This window comes from Myodes glareolus, chromosome 12 (assembly GCF_982192425.1).
Source record: "Myodes glareolus chromosome 12, mMyoGla1.1, whole genome shotgun sequence".
NCBI classification, from domain to species: domain Eukaryota; kingdom Metazoa; phylum Chordata; class Mammalia; order Rodentia; family Cricetidae; genus Myodes; species Myodes glareolus.
Genome location: NC_142037.1, coordinates 26,400,271 through 26,417,415, shown reverse-complemented (window position 1 = coordinate 26,417,415; position 17,145 = coordinate 26,400,271). Strand labels below are relative to the sequence as shown.

Genomic DNA, 17,145 nt, shown 5'->3' with positions numbered 1-17,145 from the left:
GGAAAAACATTAGGAAGTAAAGGAGAGAGAAAATGTAGAAAGGCACAACTCTAAGTAGATTAAGTAAATTCAGGCAGAAGTCCCGAATTCTAGCCACTCTGTACTGAAGACAGTTAGTTTTTAACCCGGAAGTATAAATGTTCACACAGTAGTCTCCATGCCTTCCCCTCTAAAGCACTGCTACTAGAATGAGCAAAAATATTGGCAAGCATTTTAATAAATGATTTGTGGGCTTTGTGGCTTTTACAACTATCAGCAATGTCAAAACATATCTAACTATCCTTCTGAAAAAAACGTCCCTAGGATCAGCAAACTATTACCAGGTACATTCAACTTTAACTTAAGAAGAATTCTTATACATAGGTTTTGTTTGCCATAGATGATTCTTAGATACTGGAAACAATATTGATACAACCAGTATCTATTCAGAGACTGTACTATTTTTGTTTCCATTATTTACATGTCTACATTCCTTGCTAACTCGGAGAATAAATGCACATGGTCGGAAAGAGGAACTATCAATTGGTGTAAAAATTCTCTTAATAATGTTTTCATTCCAAATGCTTTAAGTAAGCTCCTTCAGAGGTGCACTCTACTAGACAAAGCTAACTAAGGCATTGTGTAGATGGCAGTTCTTTTTGCTTTCTGGTACACAGTGGCAATGGCAACTTTAATGGCTGGTAAATTCTGATAATTCACTACTGTATAGAAGATGCAAATCCTTGTACAGACACGAACAGCAAACATTCAACTACATGATTACTGTATATCAGTCACATTAAAAAAAAAAAAAAGACCAAGGTTGGGGGCTGGGGAAAGAAAAGGAAAAGGCAGTCCAGCACTCAAGTCTAGATGTGGTGCTATAGGCCCCTGGGTCTTTCAGAAGAAAGTCTGCACTGATACTCTGCCACTGACATCTTGCCTTGGACTTTTGTTGTTGTTTTTCTTGTAATACTGGGCACTGACTACAAGGTCACATGCAAGCTAGGAAAAAAACCTACCACTGATCTATATCCCAATTCTCTTTTTACTTTACTTTTCATAGATTCTCACTAAGTTGCCCCAGGCTGGCTTTGAACTCACTTTGTAGTTCATCCTGGCCTTGACCTTACAATCTTCTTGCCTTAGCCTCAGGAACAGCTGGCATTACAGGCGTCTACTATCAGGCTTGGCTTGGACTTGAATAGGAGATACAGCAACAGAGGTTCAGTAACCAAATGCAACGAACCCCGGGGCAGGCAGTAGCAGGATAGCTACCTACATCAAAACTTTACTGCCTCTTTCGCTATATTTTCCCAATATAAGGGCCATTGATAAAGTATTAGATACCTTTAATATAAATTTAATATTTACAGAAATTGTCACTATAATGACTTAGTTTGTAAACTAATCATATGTGTGTGTATATATATACATATATACACATATATATGTATGTATGTGTATATATATATATATTCTGCTTCAAAGGATACATATATATAAACAATTTCTATTAATCAAATATTACATCCCTTAAATTTCCAAGTAAAACATGAACTTGGGAAAATAATACAAAAGATAAGGATATATATTAATGCAAAACAAAAGGAGTAGGAAAACAATAAAATAAGACGCCCGGCATTGTCAGGTCACCTGAGAGTCACTAATGAAAGCAGACTGGCCACTTTAGTGCTCTGTACCTAGACAGGGCTTCCTACTCCCACCAGTCTCCACACTGGGCTACAATCCTAACAGTTCCCAAATGCTCTCTTCCCTGCACTTCTCCTCTGAGCACTTGCGTGTATAACAGAAGTGCAGTCATGCCACACTCTTCTATGGAAGCAGTGTAATGTGTCTTTCATTTGAGATTATTTATGAAGTGAAGGTTTTCAAGTCATTCAAATGTGTTTTCTATCAGTGTTTGCAAAACCAAGGCCTATATTAGTAGTTTCCTCTCTCCTTTAAAGTTATTTCCAGCACAAAAAAAAAAGTTGACATAATTTCTAGCTATTTAGGTTAAAAACAACACGGGATTCAACAAACGAACAAATGGCAATCAAAATCAAATGAACACAACATTCAGTCAGTGATCCTACCTGAGTATCCCCAGAGAAGCTGCTGTGCTAGAATATAATTAAATCCATTCTTAGAAAAGCCAGAACATTCAATATTTCACAAGCTCACTACAGAAATTACATTTTAAGGCAATGCTGTCTGTAGACTCTCCACACAGCATTATGCAAAAGAAGAGGCAAAAACAAAGCTCTAAACAGTGAATGCATTTACGAAGTAAAGATCTATTCAGATGCAAATTAACCTAAACTCTGTAAGACCTAAGACCTTGTTCAGAGCAGCTAAAAGAAGAGTGCCTGCTTATAAGCACAGACCACAGGGCCTTCCCAGCAGCCTGCAGGCGAACCATTGCTTTCTCACAGGCCACCTTCATCAAACAAAAGGCCTAGAGAACTGAGAAAGGGAGACTAGAATTTTTATAAGTACTTTAAAATCTATACACGTAATTCTCAGTTTATGATAAGTTTTGCTATCAAACAAATTCTACTGCTTGCTTCTGATAACCACCAATAACCACAATGTTCTAAGAATTGTCATTCATCCCATCAAGTATACCGCTGCACTTCTGTGGAATTACGTTTGTGCTCTGGGGTACTTGGGACTCGATTTCAAGGCTAAGGCAGGGACTGTAAGTCTCATCAGAATGATTACCTCACCAGCAGTATTTGCCAGTCAGGCAATACAAGGGCTGGATAGCTAGAAATAAACACCTAGACATGTCCTCAGACTTTGTATCTGATGAGGAAGGCAGGTTAGAGAGATGATTACAAGTAACTACACAAGTGTGGGGGTGTGGTGCTGCCTTGTCTTCAGTGTTACAGAAGTACACTTAGGTTACATGAAATGAGATGAACGGGGTGGGCATAGGAAAACAATCAAATGTCTGAATAAGTGTTCTTTAAAGATGAAAATTATCAGGGGGAAAAACAAAACCAACGAAGGGTTTTGGTAACAGCAAACACTGATTTAACAGTCCTGTATACCAGGCATCTTTATAACGCCAAGAACAAAACAGAACTAGGTAATAAAAACATCTCATGGACAATGCCAATGACTTTAGCCTTTTTTTTTAAGTAAGAAAAACAAGAAGCCTTCAAAAGATTTTTTTGATAAGAGGTAGAAAAACAATGTTTTAGAAAGGCAAGTTCTCACAATGCTGTGTTGAATAGAGAAGCAGGAACGGCTGTGAGAGATACCGGGTTCTCCTGCGTTTCAGGGAGAGATGGCAGTAGTCTGAATATTGGCAAAGGCAGGCTTAGAACGGCACATGGTCCTTTTCCCCAACAAATAACTATGGGTGTGGGAGTCCCAAACATCGTCATAGTACAAGTCTTGTGTCAAATACAGCTATCTGTATGCCAGGAGCTAGCAAGGAAAATACAACATTTTCTAAAGATTTGTATACATGCATATGAGGTCAATATCTTTTCAATAAATAGTGTACATCATGATAAAGTTCTGTCAAAGCCATCACTGAAAACATGGCTGTCCCTGAGACATGAAGGCGGAGTCTCTCCCCTGTGTGTGCCAGACAGAATACAAAACCCATCCCTGATTTGCCGCTCAACTCAGCAAGCCCAGTCCATTCTCAGCAGTGCCCACTGCATGAACGACAGTGCTGACTAATATCCATATCCTCATGCAGCTGTGATTTTTTTCATCCATTTATTAATTTCATTTGGCACAATGCTTAGCATATACAGAAAATAAACATTTAAGGACAGCTCTTGAGTCCCTAACTGTAAGAGCACATAAACTCATCTAATAAAAAGTATCTTGAAAAATTAAGAAACATGTAAATAAGATCCTAGCACCACTCCATTGGGAATTTGTCTACTCAAATACTTTTTTTTTCTAGAATTTTTTCATCTAAAACCCATTTACTGGCAGAATATTCTAACTATTCACCTCTTACTTAATTTCTGATAATAATCCTTTAACTCATGTAATTTAAACTGCAAATAATCTAATTTGCAAATAAAAATGAAAAAGAACAAAAACAGAATGGTGGCTCTAACTCTGAATTTCAAGTTATCTAAAGTCTTTCATTTCCTTGAGCTTTTCAAGTAGAGATGATGACAGGCTGTGCTAGCTAAGGACTGTGGAGAACAAACAATAGAAGACACTCATTACAATGATATCTCCTAACTAAGGAAGGGGGAAGGAACTGAGACAAGGCCTTGGACTTGAAGCCTATTACCATACCCACCATGAGAACTCCAAGACCATTCCCCCATGCTACATAGACCCATAGACCTCTCAGGGCCTGTAGAATTACATTTACTATATGTGGCTCAAGAGCTGCCTCCTGGACCCCTCTCCCACACTTGGGCAATAAAGAGATGGCAAAGACTTCACCCACTAAGAAGTATTCTAGGAAGACTAGACCAGAATGTTGCTCTGGAGTTCAGTGCCGGGTCTGCAAAAACGAGACCCAGCCCCAGGCAGAAAACAGAAGTCTCAGAGTGCCTTCCAAGCACTGGGCAGAGATCTGTATAACAGGACAGACTACTGTTCCAGCATGCTACATTGTCAACTGTATAGCAGGACTTCTTCCCCAGCTATCTTTTATTTATCTATTAGTATCTAGCTCATGACTACCTCCCAAGCTTTCTCTGTGGTTACCAGAGTGCAGTATAGAATGCATGGAATAGATAGACAGAGTTGCTACAGGTCAGATTAAGAAGTTCTGGGTACCGCTGTACAGTAGGGTAACTATAGATAATAATATATATCTTATGCTTAAAAAAGCTAGAAGATTCTCCATCAAGAAATGTATAGAAGGGAGGGAGAGAATCCACATTTCGACACCTCAAAAGGATTTCCTGAAATGCACAATTTACAAAGATGACATCTGGATGGATGCTGGCCACAGTGTTAGTCACTGCAGCTCCCAATACGCACAGACCCTGTGGCAGCACTGGCAGGCTCAGTCGGCGTCTCACTTTTAACTCCAACCTGATTTCCCTGACAAATCCCAAATCCTCTCATCAACATTTTAATGAATAAAGATATATAATGATTAACGACTTTTCCTTGAAAGGAAAAACTCATGTTGTCTCTGATCACAAAGAATAAGCTTCTTGGTAAGACGAATTCTGAAATCTGGGGGTCAAATACTATAGCTGGGTCAGGATATGGTACAGTAGACAAGGGAGACAGGGTGGAACCCCTCATCTCCTGTACTCATCTGAAAACCCCAGACTTAACCTTTTCCTCTCATCTGTGAAATTGAACTAATAATCAATTTCCTCATTATCACACATGCTGCAAGATCTGAGGATAGGAGGGCCTAGGGGGAAAAAAGCACTGTGCAGGCTACAATACACGTCCTGCAAATGCCCACCACCAAGAGCCTCAGCATGAAGTTCTCAATGACATCACCTTTGTTATCTTTTAGACACTAGAACAGCTAGTGATACATCTTCAACTGAACAATTCTTCTAGGCTGAGCCATAAAAAGTCAGGTTTATAGGTCTAAAATAGACAGTTATTAGAAAAATCTTATAAAAACCTTTCACATTTTTATAAAGAGGGTTGTTTAAGAAAAGCACTAAATGGCTACTATACCTCGGGTCTGGGCAGCTTCTTTTAAAGCAGCTAGAAGGTGAGGCTTCAAGTTCTCCAAAATAAGTCTTGCTTCAAGACCTGGGAAAAGGGACCTAGAACGTGAGAGGTGTAAGCAGTTACAATTCTAACATTTCTAACGTTAAAAAAATCCACCATATAATTTCAAGTCAGTTAAACCTGCTATTTCATTTTACACGAATTACAATATGCACACCAAACTACAATATTATCTAGGCTTTGCCTTAAAATACGAAGGTATCATATATCAAGTCAATTCAAAAAGTCTAAATACCTAACAATAAAACGATTTTTATTCTATGAAATGTCAATATGCACCCTTAGCTATAGAGACTTAGTTGCTAAAGCTAAGTAGGATGATGCACATCTGTAACCCCAGCATCTGGGAGGCTGAAGAAAGAAAACTGTGCTTTCCAGGCTAGGCTGGGCTACATAATCACACCCTGTCTTAAAAATACAAACAAATAATTTTTTCATATACTATTTTAATTTAAATTTCATCAAAAATAATTCTACTAATTCTACTTCTATTAGTACCTTATAATATTGTTTTCAGTGTTGTGACTGAAAATTAGCTACTAGAGCAATTGTTTCTTGAGAAAAAGCATCGCTGTGTCGTCTTGGAACTCCCAGGTTCAAGTGGTCCTTCTTACCTCCCAAACAGCTGGGACTACAGACACAAGGCAATAAACCCAGTTCTTACACCTTTTCCTTTAAAATATAACATTTATCTTTTAACATTTCATGAAAAGCCCTCCGAACCACACAGCCTACAAATACCTGGTGGATCTGGCAGTCAAGGACCCCGTGGACAGGACAGCCCCCCACTCCCTGGAGCAGCCAGTGTCTAAGACACATAGTATCTACCTTGGGAACTCTTCTGAGGTGATGTAAACAACATCCTGATCAGAGACAGATGAGGAGAAGGGGACAAAAGCCCCACTTTGTAAAGGCAGCAGCTCGAGCCCAAGCAGCTCACTGTAGGCTTGGTCAGAAAGCACAAATTCTAGAAGATGAAGCTTTTCTTCAGTACTGCCCAGGTGTGCACACTTCCTCAGCACCTGCCGCACCCATGTAGGTGTTACCTTCCTCACAGGAGTCGCAGTGGAGGTGGCAGAGGCTGCACTGAGCTGCACAGCAGCAGCCAGGTTCCCTGGTACCTTGGCAATCTGCTTCCCTGAGCTCTGGAGGTAGTTGAGCACAGACTGTGTGTATTCTAGATTTCCATCAAGTTCTGAGAAGTACACCTGCTCCAGCTTTACCCACTCACCACTAATGGAATAGATCACAGCATGCTGGAACAGCTCACTGAACAGAGGCCCCAACACCGGCTGCCAGTGTGCCTTGACTTTGCTGGCCTCAGGCCAAAGTTTGTAGATGGCATCCACTGACAAGGGGAAATCGGAGCTCTTTTCTGTCTCCAGGCGTTTTATTGAGTCTAGGATCAGAGTAGCATAAGCTTTGGGAACAACATTCACAATAAGAAACTCATTCCATAAGGCTGCAGGGTCTCTCCACTGGTCCAGCTCTCTCCATTTTATGCTCCTGCGGTTGTCAGTCAGGCCGAAGAAGCCACTGATATGAACTGGAAGCCCTGTTCTGCTTTCCTCACCAGGAGGTAAAGGAAGAAAACAAAATGCTTTTCCTGAGAAATCAGATATTGCTCCATTTTCTTCATCATCCCTGCCTGATAAAGACATGGCTAGTCCAATGATTGGGACAAATTTCAATTCATCGGCCAAAGAATCCAGTTTACTACTAATGCCTCGTCCACCCACACTGTTACACACCAACCAAGACGTCTTCTGGGCATCCTTTGTACTCTCGTCCTCCAGAACTATGTTTATATGATATGTTACGCAGGTGACACTGTTGCTTGGGATCTTTTTACAATAGTTGCTTATGGCCGTTTCCAGAATCTTGATAGAGTTCGGCCGTTCATGTTTCAGGGTCTTATTCTCACTAGCAGTCACTCTAAATACCAGCTTTTCTGTCCCATCGGCCTCTCGGACATGTAAAGATACAGACTGCACACTCTTCAGGAAGAGCAGCACTGTGTCTGCATCTGCCCTGAAAGAGTCAAACAACTCCAGAACCTTCTGCTTAGTGTAGAGATTGCTGCTAAGCTGAGAAGGCTGTAAGCGAAGAGGGAAACGGAAAAATGTCCCTGGAAAGCTGCCATTTGCAAATGTTTCCTTGGTGCTTCCAAAAACGCCAATGAAGGGTGCAAATTGATCCGGAAGCTCATTCATTTCTTTGCTGTCATCCTTGAGATTCCAACATTGGCCTGATTCATGGGGGCCAAAAAGTGTCTGATGAGGATCTAGCATTCCTATCTGATCACCACTAAAGATACAAGGAACATCTGTAGAAATGAAAACCAAGGCATAACCAACTAAGAAACTCAATGAACAACTGTAAGTGCTGCCATAATGAAATTATAACTACCATCAAAATATTACATAAGAAATAGCATGACACATAAAATTCTTCAAAAGCAAGTGACTTAATACTTTGGAAGTGAGGCATAACAGTTTCTAGTTTGAGCCAATCTAGTAAGAGCCAGTTATAGAAACTCCCACGATTTTTATGAAAACATGTGCTGTATCTTTAAATCTTCAACAAGTAGAAGATATAAACACTATTTAGACATTTATACTCAGTGCTAACTGGCAGATAAGTCCAGATAGAAAGGAGTTACCATTTATGTTCAAAATTAAAGACTCAACTGTTGATTTTGACAATGCAGATTGTTCCACTGCCACATAACTCAGGAAGCACAGACTCCATACTGAGTGAGAAATTAACTTTCCTGGGGAAGGACTCACAAGGTGTACTGAGACAGTTCTTAAAGATCTACATCTTACCACATGGCCTCTAGACTGACGTCAGCAGTTTCTTCTGTTCCTCAACTAAATACAGTGATATTTCAACCGTGGCAGAATTAGAAGTGTGATTTATTATTCTGAAAAAAAAACTTTTATACATGGTTCTGCTCAGAGGGCTTCCTATGGGTAGTTCTGATGTGTTTTGTCTTCCATGTAGACTTTAGCCTCTAATCTTCATACTCATTGTAACTCTAGTAAAGTCGGTCAGCTCTTTAATATCTGTGGTTATCAGATGCCAGTTCAATTGGGACAATCACCAACTTCTAAATTCTTATGTATCATAAGTAGCAAATGTATGTCCATTAAATCCATTAGCAAGATAATCTAGAATATATTTGTCCTTAGTCCCTCTACATAATGCCACATACTTACACTGAAATCAGTTCAGAGAGACTCTTGGTATTGGAAAAGCATAACCTACGGCTTTCTCAAATCTTCAGATTACAAAGAGCCTTCCAGCAAATGACTCACATCAATGTGTTCACTGTTAATTAGGGGACAAAATAACACTGAGCTGCACACACAGGGTAGCTGGCCTGCTCTAAATTCCTGCACAGTAGTTTCTACATTTGTACAATCCTCAACTGTGCTTCAACATTCATAAACCATCACCTGGAGCCATGAAAAGGTGAACTTCCAAAAGTTCACCAAGAAGCTGGCTCTGGGAATATATAAATAAAATATAAAGATTCATGTGTAACAGTTACATTTTAATTTATAACAATATAATTTAATATGTAGCATAGTCAATATTAAATATTAACCTTAATATAATATAGTAGATTTTTGCCAAAACTTATCTATAGTTTGGCTGAGTTTACTCCCCACTTGCCCACAGCCAATACTGCACCTGTTATATGGTAGACAGAATTAAACCCAATTCCAAATCTTCCAACCTTCAAAGGATCATCTTTTTTCCTGCTTCTTGCTATTTCTTGAATACCATGCCAGTCCTCTGGGGTGAAAACCGCATTGTTGTATACATAGAGAGCCGACCCTGGGTATTGAAATGCACAGGCAGACACTCAGCAAGATGTATGGTCAGCTCCGTTCCAAGAGCTTCATCCAGACAAACAACAACAACAACAACAACAACTTATTTGATGAGAAAATGGAGACAAGTGAGTATAGTGACTAAATTCTGCATTATTATTCCAATTGTTCTCACAATAAAAATAGAAACAAACTTGGTAAAAAGCTAATATCCAGAGAAATAAATTGTCAGGAAATTAAGAGAATTATGGAACTTAAGTACGAAAAACTACAGACCAGATAAGGATATTACCACAGTGCACCACACTCTGTTAAAACTTTTCTAAATAGCATATTCAAATTATTCTTTGTAGAGGGAATTTCTAGAAAATGTATGCAGTATACATCAGCCTGATAAACTGTTAGGTGCTGTTTGAGCTCACCAAGAAGCTGGCTCTGGGATCTGCCCCCCCCCACTTTAGACCCAAGAATGCTGTGTCAGTGTCCTCTCCAAGGCCTCTTGTGAGGATGGTCTGAGGCCCCTAACTCTGTGACAGGAAGAGATAAGAATAGCAAAACAGTCACGAGTAAAAATGTTGTATTCTGGAGAATAACTAGAAGGTAAAGGTTTCTAACCAATGCTACGGCTATTTGTCCCATCATATAAAAAAGTTCTCAAGTAGGAAAGAGAAGCCATTCCACTGTGAGAAGCTCACCCATGGAGAGAGCGTTTAGTGGGGAATTCCAGTCTGATTGTCTCAACGTCCCTGATCATTTTCTGTTGGATGTTGTGTCCAGTTTGATGACATCTCCAGCAGTTGCTATTTGTTCTTTTACTTGGACACCCATCCTGAGGGGAACTCTGCTCTGCCTGGGACTCTCTTGGGAACTCCAGCTGACTGCCATAAAGGGGCTTCCTCAGTAGATCTCTGCTGGATGTTTTCAGCAAGTGACCTGATGTCTGTCTGTCTATCTATCTATCTGTCTGTCTGTCTATCTATCTGTCTATCTTCTATCTGTCGCTATTTACTCTTTTACTTTTTTATGTATACTGAATAAACACATCCATTTAAAGCTGAAAGTATGGTAAGCATAGATCATTCTCTAAGACATGCAAAACAATGTATTAAGGAAACCTACAACCAAAAAAAAGAGTTTTTCACTGTATTTTTTCATAAAGTAGAAATTAATCCCTTACTAATGCTAATAATCATCTTGTAAATATTTGGGTTGTATGTTTTTGATTTTGCTTTACTTAATTTCTATTCACAGCATTGATAGTGTAATTTAAATAGTCATGGTAAATATTTAAATAAATTATTTGGAATTATAATGCTATCTCCAAAGTGATTTCTTTAACAATATATTGTATAATTCTGAGCAAATACTTTGGCACTCTTTTGAGACCTGTTTTCAGAAATTCTAACATTCTCTGAATATAAGTAACTATATCAACTCATTACTCTTTAAATATCATCAATGTTTTCCTTTGAAAAGTTGCTTAAGAATAACACAGACACAATTAAGCACAGAATCTCTATGTGTACCCTTGGACCTGTGCAGCCTCCATGCTAATGAACTATATGGAGATTCCTAGTATCCAAAGAACATATCTTTTTGCTTCTTTAAATATGGAATGTTGGCCTGGTCTTTTTTTTTTCTTTTAATTAGTACAACTGCTATCTTTATAGTAATCAAAGTCAGGGCATGAAATTGGTCAAGGTTGCTATTCTGAAAAGGACAAGCACACAGCTATGAAAAACTACTCAGGAGTCAAGGGAGTCTGGTGCCACCAGATCCACTATCACCAATCACAGCCACAGGCTCAGCCTCTTCATCACTACTGAGATCAGAGCTTTATCTCCCAACAGGGGAGTGCAAAGGATCCACTGTGCTATTACTCAAGCCTCACCCCAGCACACACCATAGAGAAGAGTCCTTAAACTGTTAGCTATTTCTATTATGATACAGTAAGTCTTCACTATAATATCAACCTTTATGTCATATATAAGTTCATATTATATGCAAAAATAGTAATGAATGACTTGTTATTATCTACCAGCTAACCACAGTTCACCTAAAATGGCATCTGTCAAATACTATGTGGTTCTGCCTGCTCCCTGTTCACTAAAAAGTACAAGACACAAAAGGAAAGATCACAGAACAGGCCCAGGAGTGAACTTCTTGCCAGAATCTAGAAAGATCTATATAACTTTAAGATCTAGAGAAGGGAATTAAGAAGTTCAGCATGGTTACCAGCATTAGAGCTGATCACCAGGGGAAGGAAAAGAGATCTTCCCTCCTAGAGTCAACAGGAAAGATAAGAGTTCCTTGGCTAGGGTGGGACTCCCTGACCACCTCCCCTCCCTATCCTGGAGCACCATCAGGCTTGAGCTTGTGCATGCAGTGAAGGCTGCTGTGGGATCCCATGGTGAATGCCTGTCGTATGCTTCACTGCTTCTGGCTCTTACAATCTTCACACTTCCATAGGAGGCACAGCTTTAAAAAAGCATTCATTGTTCAGGCCCTTATCCTGAGCTGAGTCGCTCAATGAGTAGAACCTATCATTAAGAAAGATGTTCCACTAATTTTGCATCCTCCATCAACAGAACCCATCCTTATTCTTATTACAAATCCTTCCTCTTTAGGCCCTTGGCCTGAGCTCTGTTTATCAGTCAACAGACCTCATTCTTATTCTAAAGGTCACAGGTGCTTTGCTACTTTGCTAGGGGTTTCTACTGTAGCTACTACATCTAAAGCTTTGTGGTGATAACTGTCACATGGGAACCTTTCTTAAATGTGTGGGGACATAACCCTGAGGCCAGACTCTGAAGGTGTGACCCAGAGCTTACAAAGATGGTGCTGACTCATGTTTCACTCTTCACCTTGCAGCCCCTCCAGCCATGACTCTTACAGGGTCCCCAGCTCCACCTTCTCTTTTGAGATGACCCCTGAGGCACGGGAGGAAGGTATGTGACTGTTTAAGTTGTTTGGTGGTGGGTGTGATGGTGAAGTTCTAAGTTCTGTCTGGCCTGGAACTCATTATACAGATCAAGCTGGCCTTGAACTCACAGAAACCCACCTGCCTTTACCTCTGAGTGCTGGGACTAAAAGAGTGTACCACTGTACACAGCTATTTCGGTGTGTGTGTGTGTGTGTGTGTGTGTGTGTGTGTGTGTAATGAAGATGGGAAGCAGAAAGACTTAAGCAATAAGGCGGAATTTTGAAGTGAAATGCTTCTAGGATCTCTACATTCTCACCAGCACAGCACATCAGGACAGTGAAAACAAATGTCCTAGACATAAGCATGACCACCATCACACCTAGGACCCTGTTCTTTCCTCAGAATAACTACTAGAAAACTTGCCCTCTCTATCACTATTACGTGGGCAGGACCTGCCCAGTGTGCTACTGCCTGGGGAGCTGTGCAGTGGATAGGGCTCTATGGGACCAGGACTTGCTGCAGACCCCTGAATACAAACTGAACACCAATCTAGGAGGCTACATTAAATAATAAAATTACAGTCAAGAAACTACAAGCTAATCCTCTCACCAGTGAAAGACCAGTCTCTAGAGGACTGCGGTGTCAACAAAGTGGCAGAACTCAGAACCAGGGAGCAAGCCTCCTGAGATTACCACATCATATACATCTCTACAGATGGAAAGAAAGTACTATAGTCAAGCCTGAAATCTGATATTGGAATGACTGTAGCCACTACAATAAATGTTAAATATTCAATTAACAACAATGATGGTTTCTGTCACAAAACATCATTTTGTAACTATGTATCCCTAAAATATATCTAAGAAAATGAGTTAAGACTCCTTTTTCACAGTACTGTCCATCATATACAAGTATTCACAATCATCCATCAATTCCAAAGCCGAGCTGAGCTAAGTTATGTACATATTTTTCAACATTTCAGGGTGCAAGCAAGCTGGCAAGTCTATAGGTGATGGCTCTCTTACTACTTTCCCTCTCACCCCCCTTTCCCTTCTCCTGCTAAGTCTATATTCCCACACACAGCACAAGGGCAGCCCTAAAGTAGAGACCAATATGCATACAACTTCTTTCCAAATGCAGAAGAAATGACAGTTATTTAGAAGCAGTGTCCTTTATCTTATTCATAATATAAAGTATGGGCTGACTGAGAGAAATGGAAGGCTATGTGATTACATCGCTAGCCATTTTACTTTAATTTTTTTCTTTAAATATACCAACTAAAACTAGATGTTTCATCTTCCAACCAAAAGCAGAAAAAGCAAAAACACTTTAATTAAACATGCCAGGAAGTACAAATGATAATCATGCTGTTCATTAAATAAAGCATTGTAAATAATTTAAAACCACCATTAGTACAAAAAATAAAATTTACTCCAAATTATTCTTACCCTGATATTGTGCCATATCTTTTGACCAAAGAGTCTCTGTTCCATATTGTGTTTCATCATATAAAAATTTAACCTCTGTGGCTCCAGCATCTTCTGCATTCTGAATTAATTCCTAACCATGAAACATACCACAAATTTATATTAATACAGTCATCTACTGTCCAACTCTGTATTTACCTACAATATCTAAAATGTAAGTGTATCAAAGTGAAGAAACCTCACTACGTCCATGGATAAAGCTAAGCTCTGGTAAGGTTCCTATTGAAAATAGTTTCTACACACAAGATTTGGGAAGTCTTTCTCAGAAATTCACACCTGCAAGTCAGCTCTGAATGTGCTAACATTCAGTCTCTAACAAATCCATGCAAAGCCTTTGTTCAAAGGAAAATACTCTAGTTCAAGATCTATACAGATTATTCTGAGATATCTTATGCTTGAACAGCTTCCAAAAACAAACCACTGTTCTCATTTGTTTATCAAACTTAAATGCTCTTAGATACTCAATGGTATTAGTCTACATGCACCCTAATAAGCTATATTCTAGACAATCTGACGTGACTAAGGCAGAAAGCATCTTAGTGATGAGAACCATTCATAAAGAGAGTAATATCGATCATTTGCTGGATGTAAGTGAGCTGGTGGGTGCCCAGAAACCTGTGATATTGAAAGGAAAGGGCAAGACATCAATAAAATTGCAGTCCTCCCAAATACTTCTAAACACCTAACTAAACCTTCCTGGAAACTCAAGACTCATTCCTAGCAAAGATCCTACTCCCTCACTTGTGACCCAGCTCCTGTAACCAACAGTTGAATCCTCACTCTGAATTCATGCAGATCATTCAGTCTGCCTCAGTCACATGGCAACTCCATAATCATACCCTTCATTACTCTAGCAGGTCTCAAATTAGCCTTCTATGAGCGCCATTCTGAAAGGCACACTGAAGCTGCTCCAGTTCCTTAAGGGCAGCACAACCTTTATTCCATGCCTATCTGAGCATGATTACACGAGCTAACAGACTTTAAAATTTTGATAAGCTAGAAGAGAAATGAGGGCTAAGACACTGAAGATGAGTATAACAAGGAAGATCACAATAATTCATCTATAGTCCTAGTTCATTCAGGAGGCTTCATATTAAACACCAAACCTCATTTTCACAAAATCTTCTTTCACTGCCTTTCTTGTGGGTATTTAATTTTTGTTTTTCTATTAATAAATATATTCAAACTTAGAGAACACATCACAAGCCATGACTATAACCCTAGCACTAAGACTGATGTAGAAGCATTATGAGTTTGAAGTCAGCCTGAATTACACAGAGAGTTCCACTCCATCTTGGGAAAAAATATATTTGAGTATGTAAAATATAATTATGCTATTAAACTCTCTCACAGAAACAAAGCTCTAAATTCAGAGCCCAAGCAAGCATGTGTTCCTGGCCTGTAACATGGACCTGTGTTAGGCTGCTGAACTACTGGTTGGTTGGCTGGTGGCTGGTGTACATCAGCGGGTGCTCTACAAAAGCACTCCTAGAGGACACTGTGTTTAAAGAGAGCATACAGCAGCTTAGTGTAGTTCTACGCTCCAAGCCCTCCTCCCTTCATGCCAACTGTATGCTCAAATCTACTCCATTCAGCTATGCACTGTGGCTGTGGAGGCAAGGTAATCAAATCTAGATCAAACGCAAACACTGAATTATCTGCTCTGAAAGTAAACCACAGATATGATATCCTACCTTAAGGATCTGTCCTCCTTCTGGGTATCTTCTTAAAATATCCTTGAGAAAATCAACAAGTGGAGGAGTTGTTTGACCAAATCGACCTAAAATACAGAATATATTTTAAAAGATTTAGGAAAACAAAATTTCATGACTCACCATCTATATGTGATTTGGTCACATAATTTCATGTATGGCATTGCAGAATCCTAGGACTAAAATCTACTGGGTTAAGTAACTCATAGAAAATAAAGCCAATTCAGTGTTATCAAATCTCAAGGTTTTTAACTAATAACACATTAGGTTTCAAAGGATTTTTTTCAAGATATTCTATCACAAAAGGTTAATTCAAGAGCAAGCAAGCAGCATGACAGAGGGATAAAGGTGCTGCCATCTTCTAAACGGATTAAATTGCAGATATTGTTTATTGCTCCCATGCTGAAAAACAGGACAGAAATAATGGCACTTATTGCCACATTCGTATTACTCCCAAACTCAACTGATATTCTGCTGGTTCTGAAGCTCAATGATTGACTAGGATAAGAACTAAGAGCTAGCCAGGCACTGTGGCTCACACCTTTAATCCCATAACTTGGAAGGCAGAGATAGGTAAATCCCTGTGAGTTCAAGGTCAGCCTTGTCTAGGGAATAAATTCCAGGACAATCAGAGCTGTTACACAGAGAAACCCTGACTCAAAAAACAAACAAAAATAACTTAGAATTTCCTACATTGTTCTAGACCAGCTGAGCAGTTCACCTTCAGGAAGGTGTAAAAAGAAATATGGAGAAAAAAAACCTTAAGAACAAGCAATTTTAAAATCTATATAAAATAAAAAGTAATAAATAAAAAGTGCTTACATAAAGAAGCTATCACCATAGGCTAGACTAAGAATATTTCATACTTCATACTTTAGAATATTTGCACTAGTTAATGAGATAGATTAAGGATAGGACCTAAGATAAAAAAATGAAATCCATGTATATTTAATACACATCTTTTACCCATAGCCTATGGTAATTCTATACAAAATTTTTAGTGTGCCTGTGTTTTTACTATAAACTGTCACATGAGGTGAAGTACTGAATTTTTCATTATCACTATGTGCTAAGGTGAGTCATGTGGCAGCTGACAAGGCAGTTTAAGATTTGTCTCACATTGTCAGAGAATGTTGCAGGTACTTAGTAAAGCCAGGTCCAAACACAGAAAACCTCTAAAAAGATACAATATGTTTTAAAATGTGTTTAGATGCTAAAAAATTGGAAAAAATTGATATAGACAGTCATAAAAGTAGTTTAAAAATAATAAAGTCTTTAAAGAAAAAATAATTTCCAAAAAAGATAAGCCAAAATATACAAGGTGCAGGATCTGTATGGTACTTTTTGACTTTGAATTTTTTAAATGCTAATGTACAAAAAATAGCTTCTGAAAGACACTGAATTATGGAAACTGCTAAATTAAACCAATCTATATATTTTAAGAATGTAACTTTTAAAAGTTTATGTATTTTCAGGGGGAAAAACGAGTAGATGCTAAT

At 38.9% G+C, this 17,145-nt stretch overlaps 1 protein-coding gene across 4 annotated transcripts in view; it reads right to left on the bottom strand.

Annotated features, from left to right (window-relative positions):
* Positions 1-17,145, bottom strand: part of Sacs (sacsin molecular chaperone) — a 40,029-nt gene that overhangs the window by 14,787 nt on the left and 8,097 nt on the right. The window contains exons 4-9 of one of the 4 annotated variants that reach the window (XM_085698588.2): positions 15,629-15,714; positions 13,896-14,007; positions 9,382-9,528; positions 6,511-8,008; positions 5,626-5,717; positions 2,079-2,105 (exon numbers count right to left, since the gene is read on the bottom strand). In XM_085698588.2, the coding sequence (XP_085554714.2) occupies positions 2,079-2,105; positions 5,626-5,717; positions 6,511-8,008; positions 9,382-9,528; positions 13,896-14,007; positions 15,629-15,714 (1,962 nt within the window). Of the gene's footprint in view, positions 1-2,078; positions 2,106-5,625; positions 5,718-6,510; positions 8,009-9,381; positions 9,529-13,895; positions 14,008-15,628; positions 15,715-17,145 lie in introns of those variants that run through there. The other 3 variants (XM_085698591.2, XM_048447916.3, XM_085698592.2) reach the window with 3 other exon arrangements.